At 44.3% G+C, this 27,505-nt stretch overlaps 1 protein-coding gene across 10 annotated transcripts in view; it reads left to right on the top strand.

Annotated features, from left to right (window-relative positions):
• The window catches only part of adamts3 (ADAM metallopeptidase with thrombospondin type 1 motif, 3), a 93,587-nt gene that overhangs the window by 45,792 nt on the left and 20,290 nt on the right, over window positions 1–27,505 (top strand). For all 10 annotated transcript variants that reach the window (XM_069523293.1, XM_069523292.1, XM_069523297.1 and 7 more), the window contains exons 6-14: window positions 4,013–4,096; window positions 4,412–4,568; window positions 12,722–12,827; window positions 18,382–18,525; window positions 19,493–19,625; window positions 24,321–24,434; window positions 25,158–25,303; window positions 26,185–26,360; window positions 27,331–27,464. In XM_069523293.1, coding sequence (XP_069379394.1) covers window positions 4,013–4,096; window positions 4,412–4,568; window positions 12,722–12,827; window positions 18,382–18,525; window positions 19,493–19,625; window positions 24,321–24,434; window positions 25,158–25,303; window positions 26,185–26,360; window positions 27,331–27,464 — 1,194 coding nt within the window. The remainder of the gene's footprint in view (window positions 1–4,012; window positions 4,097–4,411; window positions 4,569–12,721; window positions 12,828–18,381; window positions 18,526–19,492; window positions 19,626–24,320; window positions 24,435–25,157; window positions 25,304–26,184; window positions 26,361–27,330; window positions 27,465–27,505) is intronic.

Raw genomic sequence — 27,505 nt, 5'->3', positions numbered from 1 at the left:
TCTGTTTGTGTTGAAATGAACCAAACAAAACTCCGCACATGAAATGAAGAAGAGTGAAAACCACCTACGACACGAGGAGCTGCTGGAGTCAGAGGCTCCACTTTGCTTCATTAGTGATCGCTCCTCATGGGACGTGAAGTATTGCATGACTTTTATGGACCTCTGTTGGCGACATGTAGCTATTGCAACAACACTCACATGTAAATACCCTGAGCACTAGTCTAGTTGGTAGTTGGAGAAGTGCTGGAGGTTGTATTTTGAAGCAGGACTGAATTAGATTCAAGGTGTTTTTAATATTCTGTCATCTGAAACAAAGTCTGTTGCAGCATAAATTAAACATCACCGTTACTGAGGCACATTTAGAGCAGGACTGTTGGATTGGATTATCATCACGTCAGATCCCAGGTCCCATCTTCATCTCGTAAATATCACTGCAGCTAAAAACAGAATTGAGGAAAACAGGCTATGCAATAAATCCATTCACGTGCATTTCCAGAAGTATGTGGCCGGCAGGACGTTGCATCTAAACTAAAGTGGGTCGAACATTCACAGAATAATCGGCAGGAAAGACACTGGAACACTCACAGACAAGCTGAGAATAAAACGACCTAATAAAACCACAGAGAAGACCAACGTGGAACTGATGAACTGATCTCAGTTGGTTTGTCTCTGGGAGGGAACATGATACCGACTGTCTCTGTCGTCTGAGAGATTATGGATGTTTTACCAGCACATTTCTCCGCTTGTTTAAAGTTTATTAACTCTGAAACTTTAAGGCAAAGGTGTGAACACTCCAGACAGCAACAGTTTACAAAAGTCTCAAAACAGAACAAGTCTTTGAAGGGAGGTTTTTGCAGTCGAAGCAGTCGTGTCGGAGGTATTGATCTCTACCCCCCCCCCCCCCCCCAGTGATGTGTGTGGTCATTTGAAGTTACGACCCAGTGAACATGAGCTGGATGAATAAAACCTACAGTACCAGGAGGTGATTGCTGATGTAAATGCATGAAGGAGCCTGTGTGCAGCACTTTGAGATGTCCAACCTGAGAGAAAGGTAACATAAGGTGTAATTTGATGCAGCTACTGCGAGACGAGCGCTGTTCATCTTTTTTCTCGCTGAATGAGACGCCCATCGTGTTCGGCCAGGTTGTTGCTGCATAAAGTCCAAAGCTGTGAGGAATGGAGTCGACCAGACCTCGGGTGAAACAGCATTTCGGAGTTCGCTCCACTGCTTCTTCTTTGCAACATAAGAAAAGTTGATAAGGCGAAAACATTGCTCCGAGGACTATTAAGCATGTGATCACATGCTGCTGGAATATTTCTCCCCCTCCTCCTCCTCCTCCTCTCAGGCCTGTGCGGAGAAAATGACATTTTGTGCAATGAGGAGAAAAAACTCAGTGAGGAATCAGTGGGCCAAAGAAATTGACCCTCTGTGACGCAGCCTGTCGCTTCAGTCCACATCCTCCTGGTTGCTAATGAGATCTTGTCAGAGAGCTTGACGAGATGTTGATCTGCTCACTGATTCCTTCGGTTCTCAGTGTATAGGCGATCAGTGACGGGCAAAACAACAGCGCTGAAGACGGAGGGGCAGCACACTGAGGCTTTTAAAGGTCAGCTGCCATTACAGAATGCACGTTTCTATAAAAATGTAAACTCCAATACTCTGAGATAATCACCCGATCTGATACGTGCAGTTATTCTCTTGTGTTGTATTGAATCACGACTCCAGACCAGAGTGCGGAGATACTCATGTGGTGCTTTATCAAAGGATTAGTTTACATTTTGGGAAATGAGCTCATTTGCTTTCCTGTCAGGAGTTAGATGAGATCAATACCACTTTCAGATATTCTCTGATTATGCAGCGGGAGCTCGGAGTCCTGCAGGCTAAGCATAAATACTGGCAGCAGTGGGAAACAGCTGGTCCGACTGTCAGCATCTTGAAAGTTCACTAATTAACCAAGCGCCTCATATCTGTGTAATGGACAAAACAACTTACGTGTTTGATTTATTTATCCTTTAATTAACCAGGAAGGCCCCGCTGAGAGTTCATGTTTCCTGCTCAGATGTTGAGCTGCTTTCAGACAGTTTCTCCGTGTTTTCTCTGAATCTTCTCCAGAGATGTGAACGCAAATGTCAGAGCGAGACGCTTTATCTTCCCGACCTCCGAGTGTAAAGACAAAAATCTAAAAACAAAAAGGAAAACCAAAATCTCCTGGTGAAAAAGTGTTGACGCACACGTAGAAGTCACGACGAATATGTAGAGTTTGTGGTGATGAGAGTCGACGTGATGTCAGCAGCAGAATGAATTCATCACTTCCTGTCTCTGTCTGCTGCACCCGGCTGCTCCACCTCTGAATAATAAGAGGGGACGCAAGAGGTGAGGGTGAAGAGGTGAGGATGAAGAGGTGAGGATGAAGAGGTGAGGGTGAAGAGATGAAGAAGTGAGGATGAAGAGGTGAGGGTGAAGAGGTGAGGATGAAGAGATGAAGAAGTGAGGATGAAGAGGTGAGGGTGAAGAGGTGAGGATGAAGAGGTGAGGGTGAAGAGGTGAGGGTGAAGTGAGGATGAAGAGGTGAGGATGAAGAGGTGAGGATGAAGAGATGAAGAAGTGAGGATGAAGAGGTGAGGGTGAAGAGGTGAGGATGAAGAGGTGAGGGTGAAGAGGTGAAGAAGTGAGGATGAAGAGGTGAGGGTGAAGAGGTGAGGGTGAAGAGGTGAGGGTGAAGAGGTGAGGATGAAGAGGTGAGGATGAAGAGATGAAGAAGTGAGGATGAAGAGGTGAGGGTGAAGAGGTGAGGGTGAAGTTACCAAGTACCAAGTTAATTTAAAGAATATATAAAATAACATTCATTAAATGAAACTGAATCATTATAATACATTTAAATACCTATGAATTTATACAATATAAAGTTAAAAGCTTTGCATTAATTGAGATCGTCACTCAATTCTTCAGCTGGAAATATAATATAATGTCGTTTAATTTCTCTTAATGCTGTAGCTTATTAACGCATGATTCCAAATGTCTATATCATATAAATATATATTAATCTCATACCGAGGTTCAGTTTCTTAATGAAGATGAATACACGGACTCGTACACTCGGCATATTCAGGGAGATAAGGAAACAAGCACATGGAGTAATTTCAACAATCCATCAGTGTGTTTAATATGTCCCAGGAAGCTGCGTACATGCTGCTGAGCCCCAAAGGGGAAATTTGATCCTCCTGCCTGATTAAAAACACACAAGGTCTGAGGCAGATAATGGTGTCGAGGTTTTCACTGCTAAAACCAGGGCCGCAGCTGGAGGTTGTGCTTTTTCTCTCGGTCTTAAGCTGATGGAGAACATGACTGTGACAACCTGCGGAGAGGTCTTCGCCGGCCGGACTCACCTCTCACTCTTCGCGTTAGCTCCGAAGCTGCAGGGAGCTCAGGTGGCCTGAATACCAAGAAGCTTGGTTCTTAGCTTCTCTGTTGTTGCATGCATCTGTTTTCTCCTCACAGTGTCCAATCGTTATTGTCTCTGAGGCGTTTCTACCAACTCCATTTGAGAATTTATCCGACTCCATGAAGCAAATCAAACATTGTTGTGTCTACAATGTGTTTGTATTCGTCACAAACACCTTATTTTTCACACATCGAGTCGTAGACGTGCAAATCAAACCTGAAATTTACGTTTTTTTGTTTGTTTTTTTTGTCCTGAAAAGTTTTGACGGCACAAACTGCAAACTGTGTTATTTATATGTTGAATGAGTATAATGCTGCGGCGGCCCCCACAAATAATTATGGTCTCTTCTTGTATTCACCGGCTCTCAGAATGTCACAAAGCAGTGATTGCACAGGTCTGTGATTACAGTCATTCATGGACTGACTTGAGAAAAACATTTTATTTCATCGCTCTCCTTCACTGACGAGAGGGAAGCAGAATTCCAGAAGTGACAAGATCGAGGGTCTTCACGCGCTTCACTCTTAGAGAGAGGCCTCTGACTGATCATATCTGACGCCTCTGCTTCTCAGGTGAACGAGATTTACCACGACGAGTCGCTGGGAGTCCACATCAACGTGGTCCTGGTGAGGATGATCATGCTGGGCTACGCCAAGGTTTGTGTCCGTGTGCCGTTTGTTTTCCTGTTTCTGTTTTTTGGAAATGTAGAAAAAGTCGAAGAATGCGGCCGAGACGAATGCTTCTCCGCGCTCCCGAGAGAGCCTGACCACATCGCAGCGAAGTCAACCGAAGCTCGTTGAATGATCTATGAATTATTAGAACCAACAACTGATTTCAAAAGAACTGTTAATCATCACAGCTCGGGAATATCAATCCATGTAATCTCTGGCTTGTGACAGAATGCTAATGAGGTCGTTTACGCAGTCAAGGTTAATTGTTAAGCATTTCTCTCCCTCTCTCTTGCTCGTCAGTCCATCAGCCTGATTGAAAGAGGCAACCCATCGCGGAGCCTGGAGAACGTGTGCCGCTGGGCATTTGTGCAGCAGAAAGGCGACCCCGATCACGCCGAACATCACGACCACGCAATTTTCCTCACTCGCCAAGGCTTCGGCCCCACGGGGATGCAGGGTAAGGCCCCTGATGACTCACCGGCATGGTTCAAATCAGAATGTGCAGTTGCCTGACTAGTGTTACTGATCTGAGTACAGTTGCATGAGGTTATTTGTCATAATACACCGACGTCCATGTGGTGGCGTTATGTGTTCAGGCTGTCTGTCCGTCCCAGTCTCGTGAACGCGATGTCTCAAGAATGCTTGGAGGGAATGGCTGTGCATTTTTAAAGTATTCAGTTGGACTCGAGTTGGAATCAACGTAAATGTCGACGTCTTCTCCCGCTGGTTATCGTGTAGCGCTGCAGACAGATTACATCCCTGGTGGAGGTAAAGAGAAAACTCCCTCTGGCCCCTTTGTGCTTCATATTTGTCAAATTTCCTTCATTTCTATTCTTGTGGATGCAGAACTGGAAATCTTGGCATCTCAAGGCAATTTACTCCGTCTGCCAGATATCGACTGCCTGCTCTCTTTCTCCACGGCAGCAAAGTGAAACAAGGAGAGCCACTAACTCACCGACGTCAGCGCTATTAAAGACTCTATACTCGCTTAATTCCTTTTTTATCATCTCCCTCTGAACAGCAGCTGCATTTATTTTCCACTTTGAATCGAGGGCTGTTGCTTTGTCTTAATCCATTCCTTTCTTTTTCAGGGAGTGAATTCATAAGGTGGAATAAACAGGGACGTTTAACGTTAGCTCACTGGGTGGAAGCATCTGCACAACTCATTAATTCACAATCAATATAATCATCAACTCAATGAAATATCTGTTTTTACTTTCCATCTGTCCAGAGCAGGAACACGTAAATATCACGTGTGTTAAATCACATTTAATCGAAGTGAAAGTTGTTCATTGTCGATTTGAGCTGAAGTTACTGAAGGACTGGAATCAGATTTAAATGAATTCAACTCCAAATATTACAAAATGCCTCCCGGGGCTGTGTGCAGAAACACGATGAGCTCGGTGACAGACGACGGTCACATCCCGTTGTCAAGATGATGCTGTCATTGTATTAATGTGTTACTTACACTGTTGGCACTGTCATCAGGGGCGATTTGAGGGGCCAGTATTTGGAGGAGCCGGGTATCAAACCACCGACTCACTGCTTAGTGGATGCTACTTGCCGCGAGCAGCAGTTGTATTATGAATTTCACACTGACCGTGGAGGAGCAGATAGAAGGATGTAACAACCGGTAACTGTCACTCCTCTGGATTCATTATGTGAGCGTGAGGTGAGTCAGGTCCACGGAGAACCCGTCCGACCGGCTCATTATTTTAAATCACTCCCCCCCCCTCTCAGTAACTCCGGGCGGTTTCCCTGTGAACTCTTTGAGATGACAGGTTATTAAAACTTGCTCCAATAAACAAGCTACCTGTGTGAGTGCGACACTCCATCCCCAAAGCAGAGGTCACATTTAATTGGGAACAACACGTGAAATTTTATCCATTGAGTTTGAGACGACAGGAAATACGCATCATCGCGAGCGGATGACGTCGTTCAGAGTCGGAGTCTGCTCAGAACCGATCTGGGTCTGGAGCCGCAGAGTCAGGGTCCTCGACCAGTCAGGAGTCAGTCTTAGCTGTCGATCACGACTTTCACCCAGTTTTCATATCATCAAATAACGTGAACGTGCGTCAGTGTGACGACAGAAATCATCTTTGAGAAAAAGTCACCTGGAGGAGACGGGGCTGATGACCTGTTCTGTAACCTGCCACCAGGAGGCGTGTCAGGCGTCCTCAGATGCTTGATGTTGGTTTCAGTTAACTTATCCATCTATCAGAAACTAAACCAAAGTACTGAGATATAGATATTTTAGATATTTTAGATATTTAGATATTTTCGGAGCCACTCGTGGGAACGAGTCTGCAGATCGTTAACACAGAAATCGATTCGCCTGCTCAGCTTCAAACCGCAGACAGAGGACGTCTGGTGAACACAGTGAAGCATCTGAAGATCTAGATGTTTCCTCAGGAGTAGATAAGAGACCAAACACTGAGCTCACAAGACTGAAGCTGTGGGGACAGACACAAATGTCCCCACAACGTCAAAAGGGCTGTTTTAGTCTTTTAGTGGTGATGAAGTCGTGGGGCACCAGCTGATTATTCTCTTAGAAATAAAGGAAGATGTTGAAACATGTTAATGTTAAAGAAAGTTTTTGACGTGCATCGCATCCGTCCACCAAGTTTTCTGACCCGTCCAGTAGTTTTTGAGAGAATCACCTGAGACGGACGTTGATGACGACTCTGGACCAGGCCACAGAGCTTTGGGAAGATATTTGCAGCCTGGAGCTAAAACACCTGAGTGGGTTTAACGGGTTGTGGGAAATTCTGGGACTCATCGAGCAGATCGAGGATATTTTTTCAATTTCACTGGATCAATAAAACAAACAGATGTTGATAAATGGTTGTTGGATCCGAAAGGTTTGATCCAAAGATTTGAATTAATTTGAATTCAAAGCAAAAAAAACGTGCAGGATGTCATCGAGCGATCGTAGCTGATGAAGCCCCCCTCCCTCCCCCCCCACCGAGATCTGTGTCGGATCCTTTGAACAACACGCTGACGTGTTTCAGGGACACGTCACCCTCCAAGTCTAATTAGCATGTGTGCATAATGTATGTGAAGATAGCAGCTTATTATATTTTCCGTGCGGACAAAAACCTTTTATCTTCTTCCTCTTCTCTTCATTGTGGCCTCGCTGCCAATACGATGCTGAAAGGCTCTCGGGGTTATTTTGTCAGATGGACGTTCAGGCCACTGTGTGTGTGTGTGTTTGCACTTTCACAAGCATTGTCACAGGAAAACTGAAGCATCGGCGACGGCGAGAAGATTAGCTGGTGACTTCTGGACTCAATGTACGACAGGATGGTCTGTGGGAATAGAAAGTAAAGTCTGTTCCCTGTGTGAAGCTGCATTCAAGTCATTCACCTGTAGGATTAAAACCGTCCAGTGTCTTTGTGTCTTCCAACGTAACAAGGTTTTTTTTTAATCTCCGCCAAGGAGGTTCTTCTTTAAACCCCCGGGTTCATTTATATGTTGGATTATTTTGTTTAAGCAGGATTACACAAGAACAACTGAACCACTTTCCATGAAACTTGGAGGAAGTGGAACAGGCCAAATCCTTTCTGGATTTTCTTTTCACTTTCTTTTAGGGCGTCGTTCGACATTTTCCCCCCAGAGGATAATTTTATTGATCTTGATGAAAGCGATATTCATGAGTGTGTGTGCGGTGTAGCTGGACTGAACTGAAGGGCGTGTTGGCAGAGGTTTGTGTTCCACTGAGAGCTCTTCTAATTTCAAAATGTGACAGAACGGAAAATAATAATAGAAAAAAAAAGAATCCTGAAGGTTCGATCCTGAAACTCAGTGAATCTTTATAATCAGGACTGAAGCTGAAGTGAATAATTATTTTAATCTTTCACATCGTTTAATGTCTGGACCTTTCTGAGTGTTTTGAAAGCACCGGGATAGAACCTGAAATAAATGGGCAGAAAGGAAGCAGGTTGTATTTTAAAGATTCAGCTCTATTTTAATTTTTTACTGGGAGCATCAAACGCCTCTGATCTGCTCGTTGTAATGTCTGATTTGGATGCAGGGTTAGGACAAGGTCGTGAATTTAAAAGCTTCTCACGTCTTTTGGCTTTTGCTTCTTAATTTCTCCAGAACAGAATTAATTAGCTGTTTACACCGTAAATAAAATGGACATATTATTAGTTGTGAATAGTTTATAGAAATGTAATTATGATTAAAAGAAGCGTATTAAGAGCAGATTAATACTCTGTCAATTGGGCGACGTACCACTTGTGTGTTCCGGCTTTGTTCAGTGCTAATTAGAAGTGTGAGCTGCTGGCACACCACACTAACACGGTGAGCAAAGTAAACTAAATGTTCACATTTAATTCAAAGCATTTATGTGTGTAATTAGAGGCAGGAAGCCTTTTAGCACCGCTCTACACTCTTAGTCACAGAATTAAGAAATTGGTTTTGTGGGAGAAGATGAAATGTTTCCTGCGTTATTTTCAAGACGGAGATTATTTCCCTGTTGATTTTATATGAAGCAAGTGTTGTTGTAAGTTCTTCATAAATTAATGTACATTGGTCTTTTGGGATTTTAGAAACAAAGACATCCCACCTTTGTATTTTTATTTTAGGTTTCTCGTCGTTGTTTTTCATTTCTCTACAAAAGCCAAATATATTTAAGATCCTTTTAATTCTTTTCCAAGTCGAGTAGAAGAAACAGATAAAAGCTTCCATCCTCCCAAAAGTGAGCAGAAAGTGATTTGTTAAATTGAATTCATTCGCTGTCACTGTTTCTATTCAAGAATCCAACAATATAATAGCAGACGTGTTTAATCCGTTTCAACGCAGTAGGTTTGAAAATCACTGGACCGTGACAGTCCCCACACAGAGCGCCATCACTTTTCTTTGACGCCATTAAAAACATGACGCCGTGATTGACTTAATGGCTCCATGTGAGACTGGAGGGAAAGGCTGGATTATCTTCTGATTGTCTGGGGAAAACATCGTACAATCACTTCTCCCTCTCGTCCCATTCTTACATTTCTGATAACCGCTGGAGGCAAGAAGTCATTATGCCTGGTGTCGGAGTGTGACCTGTTTTGAAATTGAATCATTTTCATAAGCTGGGGGACAAAAAAACAAAACAAAAAAAAAACCCAGACCGGGTTTCACCTCATAAACCGACAGCAGACAATAAGAGTGTGATAGAAACAGTTGATGGGAAAGACGGGATGGAAATGCAGGTTTTGATTTTCCCGAAGTAACAAATTGAATCCGTCAAACGAACGGGATCGGACTGAATCTGCTCCACATCAACAGCACCCACTCCGTCACACAGCGGAGACAGTGCTCTCCAGACCTCGTCTGTCCCACCAGCAGACGTTAGCGACACACAGTATCTCCAGTTGTGTAACTCGGTGCCTTCTGAGGCCGGCCCACCACAGGCTGATCAGACCCGGGTTAAAAACCCCTGCAGCCAACCTGCACTCAGAAAACTCCCTCCAGCCTCCGCGCTCTGCCTCCGCATATCTTTCTCTCATTTGCTTCATCAGCAGCATCCTCCCACAGTTCTGTCAGTGCAGGTGGACGACGTGCAGGGTGTCGTCCCCGAGTACCAGCTCTGCTGCCGGGATAATCATAATGATGACTCCGAAGTGAAAATAAAGATCATTTTGTCAAAAGGAGAGAAGCTTTTTTTAATTTTTTTTATGTAAATAACAAAATTAGCTTCCATGTGCATAATAAAGTGCATGCAGTTATTTCTGGCTCCTGGAGGTGTTATGAATATTTAACGTGATCAAACAGGCTCACAGATTCTCCAGCTGGCAGGTAAACGAGCAAAGAGAGACAATCCAAACTCAGAAAACACTCAGAGCAGAAGCAGAGGCAAAGACAAACAGAGGACAGGAGGCACGAGGGAGGCAGGGATGATTGGACACGTGAGGGACAGACGCTCGCAAAGAGAGGAGGGGGAGGAGACACAAGGGGACAGAAATTAATATAAAACAGGAAGTAATCAAGAGATAAAGAAGTCCAGTAACATCTGCATCAGCGAGCTGTGATTGGCAGCTGGACCTTCAGGGCTGATTCATCAAAACAAAAGAAGAGAGTGACAGTGATCCGTCAGACCATCAGACGAACACGCAGCACAGGGACGACTGAGAAAACACAGACGATCACAGGCCACCGGAGGATTTTTACCACGACGCTTAGAGACGTGAAGAATCCAATGATAGCTGCCGCCACTGTCCCACGCTGTTTCCTGTACGTGACGGGGACGCGACACCACGACAGAATAAATCAAAACTCAAACCTGTTCAGCCTGAGATCAGCTGAGTCGGACATTAATGCACGTGACGAGTGGTTTGTTCTGTTCCGATGCTGCTGCAGATCTGTCGGCTGTGTCGACGTTTAAAGACTCGCTGGTCCAAAGACTTGGTTTATCTGTGACCCAGGCTGGAAATATGTGTTGGTCTCACTCCATCTTCTTTAATACGTCCGTAACCCCGGAGATCCGCACCGGCCGCTCTCACTCTGCGGAAATACTCAGCAATAAACGGGGAATGAATTCTCAAGCTCGTTCATCATTGACCCAGCTTCACTTTTTCTTTTACGTCCTCTTGACACAATTTCTTTTATTCTCAAATTCTTTCACCTTCTAACACAAATCTGAACTTTTAAATTACCATCTAAAAAAAAAACCCTTTGAATACAGGACAAATCGTTTTATGAAGTTTCACGACCCTGATGAAACCTCTCAGACATTCTGCTCTTTGTAGTCATACTCCGAGTAGAAGTACTAGTAAATAGACAAAAATGTTCCAAAATAGAAGTAGTACTTCACTTGTGAAGTTGTAACGCCCGACATGAAAGTACAGGTATCTGCTGATATGTGTAGCGAGGTTAAATGAAAACTCTACACAAGTACAGATACTTGTTAATGTACTTCAGAAACAGGGTATATTTATTCATGTGTGTGCACACTGTCTAACTGATGTGTGTACTTCTCTTAATGATTGTCAGATATTAGAAATACTTGTTAAGTGGAATGAATAACAGCACATCTGAGTCCGGCTCCTCTCCAACATGTTGGATGCTGCTGTGTCTCTTTGTCTTGTTCTTTGTTCGGTTGTCATCTGTTCTTTTGTACAGAAACTAAAAAAGCAAATTGTTGTGTTGTTATGATCGAACCCTCAGTTTCCACGAGCAGCAGAAGAAAACCTGTAATAATACTCGTTCGTAATACTTAAGTAGTATATGGAGTTTTTCCTCCTGGATGCTGAGCAGGATCATTTCAGGATTTTTGTTTTATTTTATATCTTTTCATTTAATTTCTTCCTCTTTCACTCTTCATCTAATATTTAGAGTTTCTACTTTTATAAGTTTAGTTTCTTGCTGGTTTTTGATTTTGACTGTTTTAATATATAATCATTTCAAAATAATATCGTGCGCCTACATTTTCAAAAAGGTGAATGATAAAGAAGTCAAATCTCTCTGATTTTCAGTTGAAGTTAAAGTTTAGTTCGTTTAAACAACCTAGAGAACGTATATTGATCCATGAAGTTCAATCAAAACTAGCAACAACTTATTTGCCAGGAAAAAAATTCCGACACATTAAAGGAGCTGATATTAATGAGTGTGTGAAATCCGTTGAAGCTTGATTGAGTTAATTGAACAGTCGGACCTTGGCGGAGGCAGGAGCTCCGCTGCGTGACATTCTTATCCGTTTCCTGTCATCATCACATGCAGCATCATAATTATTATTAATGTAATTTTTCAGTGCTTTACTCAATCATGTAATTTTCCACTAATGTGCATTAGCAGCGTCTTCGTGAGATCATGCGAGGGAACTTATTGTTTCAGCCAGTTTTTGAATCAGAATAACAAAGAAGCATCTGTTATGAAGATGATGATTTCATGATGCTGACCATTAGAGAAGGAGATTTTATATTGAATATTTAAAGCCTTCGTTCATCGTCCTTCTCCGTTTTCTCTGTGATGTCTGTTGTTCTCTCAACAATGCCAGTTAATGCCACGAAGGCAGGAACTTTATTTCCAGATTACCGATCGCTTCTAGTATTATTTTACATCTCATGGATATAAAATGATGAAAACACTTGACAGTAACATCAGTTCTGAGTTTGAATCGTCAGAAAACGTTTCACTCCACTCACTCAACTTGAAGTGCAGCAGGGAGGAGAGTGTGGTGTGAGAAGAGGACGATGCCACATGTTGGATAAAAGGAGAATTCACTGACGAGAGAAATGCACCAGCAGTAAAATGTGCGGATGTGTTGTCCATGTTGTGTTTTTCATGTGTTGACTATTCCAAATACAAAACGCTTGTTATTGAAACTGCATTTGCATAATAATTCTTTCCAGACTTCCAGACGTCTTTAACTTTTTGTTCCTTTGAATAATGCATGAACGCAATCTTCAACAAAACCCTTTAATGAAACAAAAGGGGCCGAGGTCCTCAGAAATAAAAATGTGTGCGGAGGCTCGTGGCTGAAAACAGAAGCAGCTGCTCAAGAACTCGGCCAAAATGAAATAAGACGGACTGAGAGACACAGTGAGCAGTGTCCTGAATTAAAAACAGGTCATTTCACAGTTGGAATAATCTTCATCCTTCTTTTCTCCCGGTGTCCATCAGGTTACGCTCCAGTCACAGGAATGTGTCACCCTGTCCGGAGCTGCACCCTCAACCACGAAGACGGCTTCTCCTCGGCCTTCGTCGTGGCTCACGAGACGGGACATGTGTAGGCTCCTCTTCTTATCTTCCTCCTTCTGTTTGCCCTCATTCCTCCTCCCAGGGAAACACTGAGACGTGGTTTCAAAAGTGAAATTACTGTCCTTCCACTGAATACCACAGCTGCACATGTTTAGTGAACGGCTTCCCAGGGCCTTTGTTTCCGCTGTGATCTCGATGATAAGTGACTCCGGGGACCTTTAAGGAAGATCGGCCTTGAGCGCTCTGACAGCAAACATGTTAGCCTTATTGAATTTCATGGTTTGTTTGCTGAGCACGTGTCCAGGAACACAAGGGGCCGGCCACTGTTTGTTATCGTGTCTCTTTCCCCGTCACCGCACGTCCTCCACATAAAAACACAGCAGGGAACCCTATTGAATCCTGCACACAATGAGCACCGGTAATATCATGGACACGTAATGATGGATGACTCCATCATCGCTGAGTGTCCACGGTGCACCTCATTCAGCTGTTGATAGGGATTAACCAACATGTCGCCTGGACCTGGAACCAAACAAAAAGAAAGAACAGAGAAAAACCTTCAATACGTGCGACGGAGGGAACGAGTCGGACTGTAAACGGTGACACGAGAACAGAGTCAGAGTCTCGGCCCAGATCTCCACTGTTTACACCAGAGGCTGATTCCTCGTCAGACGCAGCTGACGATAAGAACTACCTAAAATAGAGGAAACTGCAAATGTCCCCATCTTATCTTATCTTATCTTATCTTATCTTATTGTGACCTAAATGGCAATCAGCCACCATCATGACATGCTCTCCATGGCAACAACTATTTTAAGATTATTCCGGTGTCTGGAATTTTACATCAGAGTTGGAGAAATATTTCAGATGTGACTCAACTGTGAAATCTGCAGGAACCTGGAGGCTGTTCAAGCTTTTCTTTTTTAAAATGTTCTTCTCTCTGAAGAACAATCACATCCCCCCGCTCACCGGTGTTGATGCTCCTGAATCGAGCTTCGTGGGTCCAGAGGGAAAATCATTTGAATCGTTGAGGACCACAAACAGGAGATCTTTAGTTTTATCGCCCAACTGGTCCAGAGGGAAACTCTGTCCAGTCGGATACAAATGGATTTAAACTGGTTAAAGCCAGGATTTAAGAGATTGGTGCTTATGATTAAACCCCAGATCCCACGTGAGGTTTCTTACTCTGGGTTTAAATGTTCTACTTCAGCTAAAACCTCCAAATGGTTTCATCCGTTGCTGTTTTTGTTGAAAATGGAAATGACTTGGACGCGGGGTGGTGTTGTAGAGGGAAGAGAAACCGTCAAAAAGCAACCAGCTGAGACGCCAAAGACTCAGAGATGACGGTTGATGCTCTGCAGCTGAGCCTGAAGACGAGAGAGAAGAGGCTCCGTCCTCAGGGAGCTAGACTCTGCCATAAAAAAAGACTCGTATAAGAAGAAATGGGAAGTCAGGGGTGCACGTACGCGGCTGTCTCCAGCGAGACATTTCTGTCAGATGCGTGCACGTCACACATCAAACCCACAGACGCAAAATTTTCAGTCGGCAGGGAAGCTGATCACAAAACTCAAATCTGAGGTTGTGAGCAGGAGAATGAATCCCTCCCTCTGCAAAATGAAATCGATCACTAATGTGAAACAGCACAAACGTCACCGGACACACTCTGACCCAACACACACTCTGTTCTGCTCGTCTGAATTCTGTTCCGTTCTCTATGACGTCAGCTCCTCTGTGGAGACAATGAGAAGAAAAAAAAAAGATCTTTATCCTTTTCTTAGTTTTAGGCAATTAACCCTTTGAACTTCTGAATTTAACTTCATGGGGGAAAAAAGGCTAGAATAAGAATAAGAATATAATTTTCATTAGATAACAATTAGAAGAAAAATAATTATTAATGAAGGAGATTAGATGTAACATTTAAAATGCAGATTTGTTTGGCCTTCTGTGAAGGTCTTCCAGACCCTGAGGCTTTTCCACAGAGTCGTTAAGAGGGTCGAGCTTTTTCAAATAAATGTGAGCTGGAAACAGACCTTGTGTTTGGTTTGTCGAGTCTCTGCAGGTCCCAGCTCGTCCTTAGTTCGTCCACTTAAAGTTTCTTTTTTCGTTCTGCAGCATCACAGTCATTGTTTTGCAGTATGGACTTGATTTACCATCTTTTCAATGCACTGTCACTCATGAGTCTCAGCGGCTGCAGAGCGCTGGTTGTGTGTTTATTCCAAGTTTAATAGAAGCAAACATCTGATTTGTTCAAATTGCACCGACACCACATTCCTATGGGCCCTTAAATAAGATGAATAGCTCTTGTGACATGTGAGCCACAGATTTCTGAAAAACTTTTACCTGGAGAAGGAGAAGTTATGGATGAGACAACAGAAACGGTTAGGGTCTATTAAAACTTCCAGATGCTTCTGTGGTAACTTTCTGAATTTTGAGCTCCTTGCGTCTCTCAAACAGAAATTTACGCGCCGCTCTCAAAAGCCTCACCTTCCTCCTGTTGAGTTCTTCTTTCACATCTGTGGTGCACATCTGTATGCACACCCCTCAGTGAGATATCTGTTAAAACAAGCTTCTCTGGATCCTGAAAGCATCAGCTCTCCTCTCTCGTCTGACTCCCAGAGCGACGCCTTCATCCAGGAGCGTGCACGTCCCCCCTTTTATTCAGTGCGACTCGTCAGAGATGCCGTGACGTGCAGTGTTTACCTGGTGAGGACAGTGAGTCTTTAATCCGCCGACTCCTCCAGGTAACTTAAAGAATCACATGACCGCATTATAACCCGTTTAAAAACGCACACTTTACATCCAGGTGAGGCTGAGACACGTTTGTTACGCTGCCTGAGTGGAACATTCGAGCCAACAGAGACTCTCGAGGGGTCTTCGTGCGGCGGAAAGGGGATATTGATTTATTCAGCACAAAAGAAATGCAGCAAGAAAACTAACAGAGGAAATCATGAAGAAATGTCAGACTCACTCACCCGCACGGCACGCTGACAGCTGGACCGAGAACAGGTGCTCGACGGCCTATTTGATTTCTTTTGATCGTTACCTCATTCGACGTGTTTCAAATTGCTGTGTGAGGCCGACGGTTCCGCTCTGTTCGTGGGAAAGATCCATTTCGGAGTAAAATGGAAGAATTTGTCACAGAAAAGCTTCAGGTCCTGGAGTCGGAAATCAGCCAAGAAAGAGAAAAACACTGAAATTACTGTGTTATCAGATCAGAGAAACAGTGCTGCGACAAAAACATGTCCGAAAACCAAGAATAGCGTTCGTTCAGGTGAAGTCACGAAGTCGAGCTCACCCACGATGAGTTACTGCAGCGATTGAACTCAAATAAGTCACGTGTTCTGTTCAGTAACATCCGTGTCGCCAGTTGAGAGGTTTGTTTATTTGGGACATTTCTAACTTCTTCTCCTCGTGTGCAGCGCATGAGCTCGTCTTAATAACGTCCCATTAACATCTTAAGAGGATTCTTATCGTGCAGCCGCAGCGTGGCAGACAGACGACATGCGCCTGAGAGTTTAAGGCATCAACCATTAATTCTAAGTTGAGTCTCCTCTCGTTAGAAGAGACGGATGATATTTGATTCAGACTCTAAAAGCCAGAGAAGAGTTGTCTCTGCTGTTTCAGACTTGGATTATTGTCTCTGCTGTTAGATTTCCTGAGTGTGGGTTGGTTCCTGCAGTCAGCTGTCGGTGAAGAGGAGAACTTTCTGGCCTTGCACACAAATACTGTCCTGAACTTCATTAGTCGCAACTATTCAAATGTTTAAGTGAAGTTTTTTAATTAGTTATTAATTTTGCATGATATCTCCTGGACTTCCTCTAAATCTTACTTGTGCTCCATGTCAGGGCACACTAATAAACAATTGCACGACCCTTTAAAAGAAGTCACCGACTCTTTCTGGGTCGGGGGGGGTCCTGTCTGAGAAAACGTTTTTCAAAGTTTGGTTGATTGATAAATATGTTCAGGTCTGTAATAAATTCCAACGAACTCCGGTCTGTTAGAAACCTGAGCTGAGAATCACAAACAAATCAAGACTAGTAAATGAAGCTGAGATGGAGACATTGATTCCAGGAGGTTGCTGCAGAGGTTATGAAAGTTTTTGCTGATGTCATCGAGGTGACGAAAGTTAAACGTCAACCCACAGATGGAAGAACATCATCGTCTGTGTCTGGTTCAAATGAATTCTGATTCTAGTATTTAAAAGACACTGACACTTGTCGAGAAAATCATGTGATTCAAATGTCACTTCCTGTCTTTGATGCTGATGATGCTTTGATGCTCCTGCTGTGTCGCGCACGTGAGAAAGATAAACTCCAGAGTTTACTCAGAGGTTGCGTCTAGAAAAGCTTGAGTTCACGAGGGACACTAGACTTGTTTATGTCCCTGAATGCATCAGGGACATAAGGAAAGTAATCAGCTGCTCATGAGGACGATAAACATATCATGTGAAAGTCACTTCCAGGATCTAAACCAGTAAAAACGTCCATATGTTCCATCTGTCCTGGATCTCAAACATGTGATGAGGATTAAAGCGTCTCTTGTAAGGCACTTTATAAATTCAAGCGTTAATTATTATTTGAACATAAAACTTTATTCTCCTTCATGAGGACAAACTGAACTGAGGTACAGGTGAGAAAGTCACATCAGCTCTGTGGAGCTTCAGACTTTCAGGGTTTGTCCTTCACGTCCTCCTGCAAACTGTTTTCAATAATGCACATTGATCTTGTGATACTAATGTCCACAGGGACGGAACGCAGAGCTGCACATGGTGATATGTGTGTGTGTGTGTGTGTGTGTGTGCGTCTCTGTTACTGAGGGATTCAGTGACGCCTGAACGGAGCGTGACTCCTACGTGGCCACACCCTCAACGCAGCCTCTATCTGTCTGCCAAAGGCTCCGTAATTAATGAGGTTTGATCGAAGACGAAAATGTCTGTCTCACAGACGCAGACGAGACGACTTATCTCCACCAATGTTCAACACTCAGGTTAAATTCAATCAAACGAGCAAAAACAAAACAGATCATAGAATAACTGGAAACTGGATCGGCTGTGTTTCTGTTCCAGTTCTTAACGACCTGTCTGTTAAACCACACGGCTCTCAACATAGGTACAGACCCGCACAGGTTTAATACCTGAATCCTCCCACTAGCCCTCATGGATGTGATGTGAAATGCAAATCCAGTCGCCTGAAAATCTCCACACATAAAATAAATCTTGGCCAAATTTAGTGGAAATATGTTACTTCGGCTTTTTTGTGACAAAAAAGCCGAAGGGTGAAAACAATCACTGATTGAATCTCATGTTTTCATAAAATAAAATAAAATGTCATGGGCAGGAAGTGGAGTGGACAGAAGGGAGGACAGAAGAAGCTGATAATAGATTCACACGGAGTGAAACACTCACCAGCTGTGATGTCCTCTGTTTGTTGTGGCGTTGAACTGAATGTGAACCTTTATGACGTCATTAGATTAAGTGGAACATCATCTGTCTTCTGGCCACCGAAGGTTAATTCAAGGTGTCGGTTTTCCGATCCGCTGTTATAAAAGTTCACCGAACGTCTTTGCTCGTCTGTCCTCGGCAGGTTGGGCATGGAGCACGACGGCCAAGGAAACCGCTGCGGGGATGAAACAACGATGGGAAGCGTGATGGCTCCTCTGGTGCAGGCGGCCTTCCATCGATACCACTGGTCCATGTGCAGCGGGCAGGAGCTGAAGCGATACATCCAGTGAGTTCATGCACACGCGGCCGGGGCTCGTGTTGGTTCATAGACAACGAGCTTTTCACTCGACTCCAACAAAATCAATCAATCCTGACACAGGATGTCCAGCGGAGCGGGAAACCAAAGTCCGGACCGTATACGAGGCGACGACAGTGTGCAGTGTGCAATCAATGTCTTTATGGTGCAGAGTGTTGTTCTGCAGCTCCCAGCGGTTTGAAGTGGATCCCTTTCAGTGGAAAATCAATGTTTTGTATGGAAAGTGTTCCTGCGCGATGATATCGTGGGACGGTGCTCGGTTCCAATGGGGGAGCTGCTGCTGCGGTGAAGTAATTAGATGTTTGAAATCATTTACACGCAGAAAAACACTTGTAGGATGTCTGGTGTGACTCTGAGCTGGGTTTAGCGGCGCCTCTCGTCAGCTCAGCTCGGATTTACAGCAGCTGAGCCACCGTCTTCCCCTCGTTGCTGCCAAACCTGACATATGAAGCGTTTGCTCTTAAAGCCGTGTGCAGAACTCAGAAGGTGTCACACAGAGTTAACAGTGAGGAGACACGAGACCGTTAACGGTCAATAGTTTTTTTGCTGCTACGAGACAAATTGTGATTTGTTGATATGGTCGATACAAAGCACATTGACTCAGCGAGGCCTCGTTTACCTTCTGCCATCGACTCTGCTCCGGAAACATTTTTGTAAACGATTGCAATAAACTCAACAGATGTTTCACAGGTGCTTCACAGCCGCCATCTTTGTTTGGCTCCTTGAGGCCGAAGGCCACCGTGCTACCGAGCACCTGTTCATTTAAAGTTTATTCCTTTAACTTATCTCGCGTCCAAATTCACCACGACAAGTGTTGAGCTGATTAGACGAACGGATCTCGAGATGTAAGAGACATACGGACGGACATATAGATGCATTTTCATTCAGAACTCTTTGTTGTTGTCTGGCTCACTTTTTTCTTTATATTTCCTGTCAGCACATACGACTGTCTCCTGGACGACCCCTTCAAACACGACTGGCCACAACTTCCTGAACTTCCCGGCATCAACTACTCGATGGACGAGCAGTGTCGATTTGACTTTGGAGTGGGCTATAAGATCTGCACTTCGGTGAGTACAGCCCTGGGGTTTCCGTGTAGCAGCGGGCTACTGAGAAACGTTTGAATTTATTTTTCTCAGGCTTTAAAAAAAAGTGGGAGCGCTCGAGATGAGCTGAGCAGAAAAGTTCTGTTGAGCTTTGAGGAGAAAGACGTGCGGGAGATGATTAATGAATCCATATCCACCGAGTTTTGATGCTCAGTCACTGATCGTTTTAAACAAACATCTGTTTTCTTTTCCTCCGTCACCTCCACAACCGTTGTTCTTCTTTCTCTGCTCAGATCACGACAACTAATGTCCCTGTTCTATCAAAGCAAGATGACGATGGAAGAAATGTTTTAATACAAAAAAAAAACCTGGAACACTTCCTTTCAGTCATTTTATTTTTTTTTGAAACAAAAAGATCACAGCAGCGTGTGAGTCATCGATCTGATGATCGTGTGGCTGGTGTCCGTCTCTGCAGCAAATATCAAACTCTTTCAACGAGAGCTTCTTCCAACACATAATAACTTCAAACTCAGAGGATGAGGCGCAGAGGTTTGACATTTCTGGACCGACCCTCGGGGGGGTTCTGACTAAGATCTTCACTCGATGACTAAGCTCTTGACTTTAAATCAAGGCTTCGACTCTTCTGTCTTATCTCTCTAAGTTTGCACTTCTCAAGTTACTCCCGAGTGTTAGTTGTTGGATTTGACTTATTGTCACTTTCATAACACACGTACAAACAAAGCTCAGAGCCGCCTCTGATTGTGAAACTTCGTTCACTTTCTTCAGCAGCTCTGGGTTTTATAAAACTCACCGATGTCACCAAGTCAAAGCTGCTGTTTCCAGTATGTTATGTTAGCTTTGCATCAGATGACTCGTTGCACTGTAAAGTGGTAAAAACCCACAGAGAATAATCTCCATTAGTCTCAGTGTCTTTCAGCACATGTCTCTGGTTTTTTCCATCCTGCTGTTTTATCTCTGGATCTCTTAGTGGAGTTGTTTCCTTACGCAGCAGCAGCTGTTTTCACTGAGACGACTCTTATATCACACTATCTGCACCAACACCACACCGCAGGCTGACAGACGGGTTCACACACAGGAGCTCACAGCAGCTTAAGAGCCATATATACATATATTTCCCACAGGAGTCTGTGAGACCAAAAACAAAGAGAGCGAATCTTGAGTTGTCATTAATCAGGCGGCTAAATCACGACTTAAATCCAAGAGAATCCGACATTCTTTTACTCGGCCTAAAAAATGTGTGTCTATCTTCCCTCATAGACAAATTCAGCAGACAGCTGCTGTCTTCTCCCTGAGGGGTCTTCCACTGGCAAATTGAATTGACGTGTCGAGCGTGAATCGATCAGTTATCGATTCACGCTCGAGGTAAAACAGTGGATGAGTTCAAACAAAAACATCTCGCCTCCATTAACGAGCAGATTGTAATCGTGTGGATTTATAATCAGCTCGACTGGAGACTCGCTCGTTTGTATGATGCAACTTCCTGTGAGAGCTTGATGACAGCACATGAACCTTCAGACTCTGGGGTCCAGGCTTTCTCCGGACTTTGCCGCTCACGTACGAGCGTTAACAACAACAACAACACAAATCTCCAGAGCCAGGACACAACGTATGTGGACGGACAGTGAGCCCGACCCCACGGATCCCTGGGAAACCATAAATTCATCCTTTTGCCCTCATGTACTTTCTCCTTCACCAGTTTCTGCTCCTTCCTGTGAGTCGGACCAGCAGCAGAGAAGCAGAGAGAGAGACAATCACGGTGTCACATCCATCATCTCTAACTGACTGTTGAGATTTCCCAAGTGGAAATCACACGGCTCATTCAGAATTTTTTCAAAGTGTGTGCAAATCAAACCAACGGCAGGAGCTGGTGCACTGATTTAAAAACCACTCCGCAGCTGTAGTGCTCTTAGTTCAGACCAGTTTCAACCATGAAGCTGACGAGGACGTCCTCTTGAATTCTATGGAGCACAAATTGATCACATCTCGGCTCCTGTGCGGTGCATCCCCTCAAATCTTCAGAACGCTGCAGCAGTGACTCCGACCTTGTTTCTATTCACCGCTCTGTGTGCGTCAGGTTTTCAGATGAAAGCCGGACTCTCTGCAGAACTCAAGAATGAATGAAGTGGCAGAATGAAGCACAGTCCGAAGACTAAAGCAGGTGGGAATTTCTAAGCAGTCCCCGTGTCCAGAGTCCAATCAGCAGAGAGGGCAGGTGGGTGAGCAGGCGGGCGTCCAAACAGTCCAGCACCAGAGTCGGCTGAGTGAGTCAGGTGGAAGGTCAGAGCTCTCTACTGGAGATACCAGACACAAACACCCAGCAACAATATGCTAAGCTAAGATCTCTGGAGATAAGACTCATCACACACGAGGCACAATGGACCTGTTTGTCTCCCTAAATGCATTTGGGACATGAGGACAATAATCAGCTCGTCACGAGAAAGAACAAAGTATAGATGTGAATCATGTGAAGGAAACTTCCTGCGTGAGTCTGAAGCATCGTCCTCCACGGGAACGTTTCTCAGGATGCTGTTAAAGTAACATAACGGAGTCTCAGATGCAGAAGGTTCGACCACAATCAGGTGGAGAGTTCACGGGTAGTTCAGACCTGAACACGACAAACAGAGGTTAGTATTCAGGAGCCGCTTCAGAGTCTAAAGGACCATTCAAATACAACACTTTAGAATCCACTCTTTCTCAAAGGCGTTTTTTTATTCATGCTCGGGGGCGTTCGAATCGTGCTGTGAAACCACGTGCACATCAAATGCATGCTGTGCTTCCAGGCACCGAGTGCACGACGAAGGAGAAGCTGCTGCTGCCTGAGTTCACAAAGTGATACGACTTTAGGTTTGTGTTGAGACCTCAGGAGGGAAGTGAGCATGTCGGGTGTGGAGACACTGTCTGTCTCACGTCGCTGTCTGTCTCACGTCGCTGTCTGTCTCACGTCGCTGTCTGTCTCACGTCGCTGTCTGTCTCACGTCCCTGTCTGTCGTCCTCTGTGGCTGCACGACGATCCGGCAGCGGGGACGAGTTTTTCGTTACGCACGTTTGAACAGGGAAGCGACTCAGAGTGCTTTACATAAAACTCAAACCCTCCATCTCCATGTCAACAGATTGGACATGGACCAAACTAAAGTACCAATTTTTCCCCGAATTGATTTGTGTCTGTCAGGTCTCTGGTGAGTTTTTTTAGTTGGTGGATGATATGAAAACACGGTGAAACGTCGTGATTGACAGATAGAACTGGTGTTTCATTGCTGTTAGAGCAGTGATGTCGGTACATGGAGTAAACAGAGCTGCAGTGGGATTGATGTGAATTCTGGATTGGCGTCTAACGACCATTTGTGTCACGTGCTAAATGGGTTTTTGTTTGTTTGGAAAAAAAGTTATTCAATCCATCTAATTGTCTTGTGAAGAACCACTCAACCGAGCAATTAAACCAAATTAGACACTTGGCTGCAGCAGACATTTTCACAGAGTTAATTAATCTCTGCATGGTCTAAATACTAAAGTATTTCAGTTCTTGCAACTCTAAATGAATAAAGATGGAACGAAGGAAGCAGCATTAGTTGTTTCATAATTTACTGCTCAGCTAAATAAAGGCTCTCACTGAAGGAACAACATCTTCGTCTGACACAGAATCACCTCCAGTCCGAGAGGTGAGCGACCAGAAAGATTACAGAGCTGAAATACATCCAGGGAAATACGCCGGATAACAGACGGTGATGATGTGTCAGGGCGTGAACACAGTCCAGGAATAGAAGAGCTTGTACGTATGATTCGTGCAAAAATCTAAAGGTGATGTGATTTTAATGGATCAGGTGAAACAGATTTTTTGTTTAAAACAGGGAAAAATACCTAAAGAAGGAAAAATCCTTCTTCAGTCAACCGCACCTCGAGAGGAATAAACAGCTGCATTGTGAATTAACTGCAGATGTGAAAGACAGAAGAGAAGCTCAGAGGCAAAGAGACGATTCTCAAGTTCCTCTGATTCTGTGTGAGGCGCCGACAATGTAAAGTAGAAGTAAATAGATAAATTAAATGTAGAAATGCAGAACTAAAGAAATATAAATATGCATAAATAGGCTCTTTTCATTTCCAACATGTAAATAATTGTCATTTAATTATTTATTTTGAATTATTTCATTTCTATCAAACTCGATTTTTGCCTTTTCTCTCGTGTGTTGTGTTGGACAAACATTTATTTATTTAAAAGTGAACGGTTGAACACCGACGACCTGTAACTGATGCAGCTTAACTCATTCGTTCTTGTGGAAGGAATCTCAGAGGTCGATCTCACGGGTCTGATTGGGGAATTATTGTAATGAAAAACAACTTCATTGCAAAATGTGAGCGAGACGAAGTCAGCAGGAGGCACCAGCGGCTTCCAACCGCTCTGAGAGGAATCAGCAGAGGAAACATTAACTTACAGATCTCTGGTGTTACCATGAGAACGCTGCATCGTTGTTGGTTCATTATGAAACTGTGGCGGGACGCATTAGAAAATGTCTGGCTGCCGCCGTGTGGAGAGTTAATGAGACACTCTGACAATACGTCTCCTGCAAAGCATCATAATCCTGAAGACGATATAAAAACATTATTCTTCCCAAAGCTCGAGCTCGTTCGAAGAGTCCTTTCTTTTCTTCTTCTCTGGAGGCGACTCGTTCGCCTACTCTCATGTTTCTCTGTTCTGTGTTTCAGTTTCGCACATTCGACCCGTGTAAACAACTGTGGTGCAGCCACCCGGACAACCCGTACTTCTGCAAAACCAAGAAGGGGCCCCCTCTTGATGGGACGGAGTGCGCCCCCGGGAAAGTGAGTTTGTCTGTTTTAAGTTCGATGCCACGTGGACAAAAGTATGTGGACACCCCCCAAAAACAACAGTCCCCAGGGGCGCGTGGAGTGGATCGAAGTATCGATGAAGCAGAATAAGATCATCTTTGGTAATTAATGCTGAGAATCTGATTCAATAACCCAGTGTGACATGAGGCAGCATCGATATAAAACCACGTGTCGTGACGCTGAAGGAGAAAGCTTCTCTTTCGCCCGGCTGCAGGGGTTCGCTCCGGCTCAGCCACGAGCTGCGTCAGTGATGTCCGACACCGAGGCTCTGAGGCCGGGTGAAAAGGTCTGGCTCACAGTCAGAGTTCAGATTCATCCCAGAGGTGTTGGACGGGGCTGAGGTCAGAGCTCTGCGGGCCGCTCAACTTTTCCACACCACACTGGAGAAAAAACGATTTCTTCACGGGCCTGGAATGGGCCTTCCCCAAACTGTTGACACAAAGTTGGACGCACACTATTGTCTAAAATAACATTGTATTATGTAAAATTCAAAATTCCCTTCACTGGAAATGAGGCACATTGCCCAAGACTTAAATAACAGTCTCACCAGAAGTACATAGACAGTCTTTTCCACATTCTTTTGGCCATGTAGTCTCTTCACATTTGTTCCCAGTATTATCATCGGCTGGATCCAGAAAGGAGGCTTTTGTGTTTGGCTCACCTTTCTTCCTCCTCCGACTGTGTCGTCCTCTGCAGTGGTGCTACAAAGGTCACTGCATGTGGAAAAACCCAAATCAGGTCAAGCAAGACGGCGCCTGGGGCTCCTGGAGCAAATACGGCTCCTGCTCGCGCTCCTGCGGCACCGGCGTTCGCTTCCGGACACGTCTCTGCAACAACCCAGCGTAAGTGACACGAACACGAGTTCAATTCTATATTCATTTTTCTAACTGTACACAAGCTTGAATGATTCCTGCAGTATTTCAGTGTAGGCTGTGATGAAAACACAAAACACACACACACACTGAAAAAGTTTTTGTTCTGACAAACAAAGTCATTCTTGTTCCGTGTCAAACCGCTGGCACCTACATTACCCATAATCCCGTGCCAGCAGCGTGGCTGGAGATCTGGGTGAGACTGTTGTGGCCTCGAGCAGAGTCGAGCAGCAGCTTCGGATCTCTTTTAAGCTCCTGTCTCTAACTCCACACCCCCAGATTGTCTCGCTCCAGACACAACCCATGAGACGTCTCTCAGTTTATTAGACTCCACACGACTCCCTCATGAGTCACCCAAAGTGTTTTACAACGTATTCTCCATAATTCTGCAGAAAAACCTGTTAACAGGCTTAAATGTGTGAAATTGGTGAAGTTGTCTTTTAAAGCCGCTCTCTTTGTATAAAAGGGGGAAGTGAACTTCCTGTGAGGCTTTAAGAACGCTCAGGATGGACTTTTTTAAAACTTCTCCAAAAGCTTTTCCCGTCAGCGACCTCGTAAAAACTCGGGTGGGCGTGTTTAAGACATTTCCAACACACGACGGAGGCACAACTGGAAAAAAAAAAGACAAATCTAATCCAATGAGTGATGTTTAATTATCTTTAATCTTCTGTAAACGATACCATCATTCACAGACAACCTTCAAGGCTCCACACAAACAAGAGCCCCTCGGTGCTTCAGAACCCTCCTCTGAGCAGGATTTGTTTTTACTGTCCTTGGTTTCAAAGACACATTCACTGTCTGATCAGCTCCTCTGACGTTGGTCCGTCTCCCCTCCCCCCCTCCCCCCACAGGCCGTCCAACGGCGGCCAGGACTGCCCTGGAGTGAACTACGAGTACCAGCTGTGCAACATCGACGACTGCCCCAAGCACTTCGAAGATTTCCGAGCCCAGCAGTGCCAGCTCCGCAATTCCCACTTTGAGTTCCAGAACGTCAAACACCACTGGCTGCCCTACGAACATCCCGACAGTAAGAACAACGTCGGCAGAGCGTTCGTTGCATCGTGTGGCTGGTTGTTGTCTTTTTGTTTTTTGTACCAAACAAGAGCAATGAAAACTGGATTCTCAGAGTTGATGAGTTTCTACTTTCTCACTTTCCACCCACGTTTATTCTCAGCTGGTTTTTTTCTTTTGTGTTTCTAGTCCTTCAATTATTCTCCTTTTGCTCAGTTCTCTCCTTTTTTCCATCTTCATCTTTGTGCCAGTTTGAAGTTTAAAGCCATAAATGAGCTCTTTTGATAAAGGTGACGGATCACTCCTGTGCAGATGCTGAGCCCGTATCCCATTTCAAACTCTGCTCTTTATCAGACATCGCTTTCATCTGGCCTCGCTCCACGGAGCTGTTTGCCACTTATTGCTGCTAAGTTGGTCTGGGTTTTGAAAGTCACTCATGTGGAAAAAAAAAAAAAAAAGAATAAGCATTCCTGCTGAGAAACTTCAGGGGGACACGACAGTAATGTGGGAACCGCTGGTCTGTGGGTTCAGAGGATTTATTCACGGGCGTTTGTGCAGAAGAATCATGAATATTTGTGATTATAGTTCAGGTAAAGCAGGTTTAGTGAATGAGTTTGTATTTTTCATTTGAATCTTTCTCTCGTTCATTTTAACAGTTAAAGTTAAGAGGGACAATGTCAGTGGGAGGAAAACTCTAATAAAGCTTTTTATCATATTCACTCTTTGTGTCAGGGTAGAAAAAGCTGCATGAGCTGTGTGGTGCCTCTTCTTACTTCTCTGTCTTTGCCATGCACCGCTGTGTTTAATGACTTTAAATGTTTTTACAGTCGTTTTAAAACAATCGATCATCACGCCCTTTAATTTCTGCGTCGCTCGACAGCAGAGCTCAAGGCTGCTTGTTACTGAGCTGCAACCAACGTCCGTCCATTATCTGCTCCAGTGTTTTGCTTTGATTTATTACAATAATCCAATATTCTGTCCTGTAGCCAACAAGAGGTGCCACTTGTACTGTCAGTCCAAGGAAACCGGAGACGTGGCGTACATGAAGCAGCTGGTGCATGATGGGACACGGTGCTCCTATAAGGATGCCTACAGTATTTGTGTGCGTGGAGAATGTGTGGTAAGTGTTTCATTTAAAAACGTTTCTCACCACGTTGCCAG

Source organism: Paralichthys olivaceus, chromosome 4 (genome assembly GCF_024713975.1).
Source record: "Paralichthys olivaceus isolate ysfri-2021 chromosome 4, ASM2471397v2, whole genome shotgun sequence".
In the NCBI taxonomy this organism is placed as follows: Eukaryota; Metazoa; Chordata; class Actinopteri; order Pleuronectiformes; family Paralichthyidae; genus Paralichthys; species Paralichthys olivaceus.
This window is presented reverse-complemented; position numbering and strand designations above follow the sequence as displayed.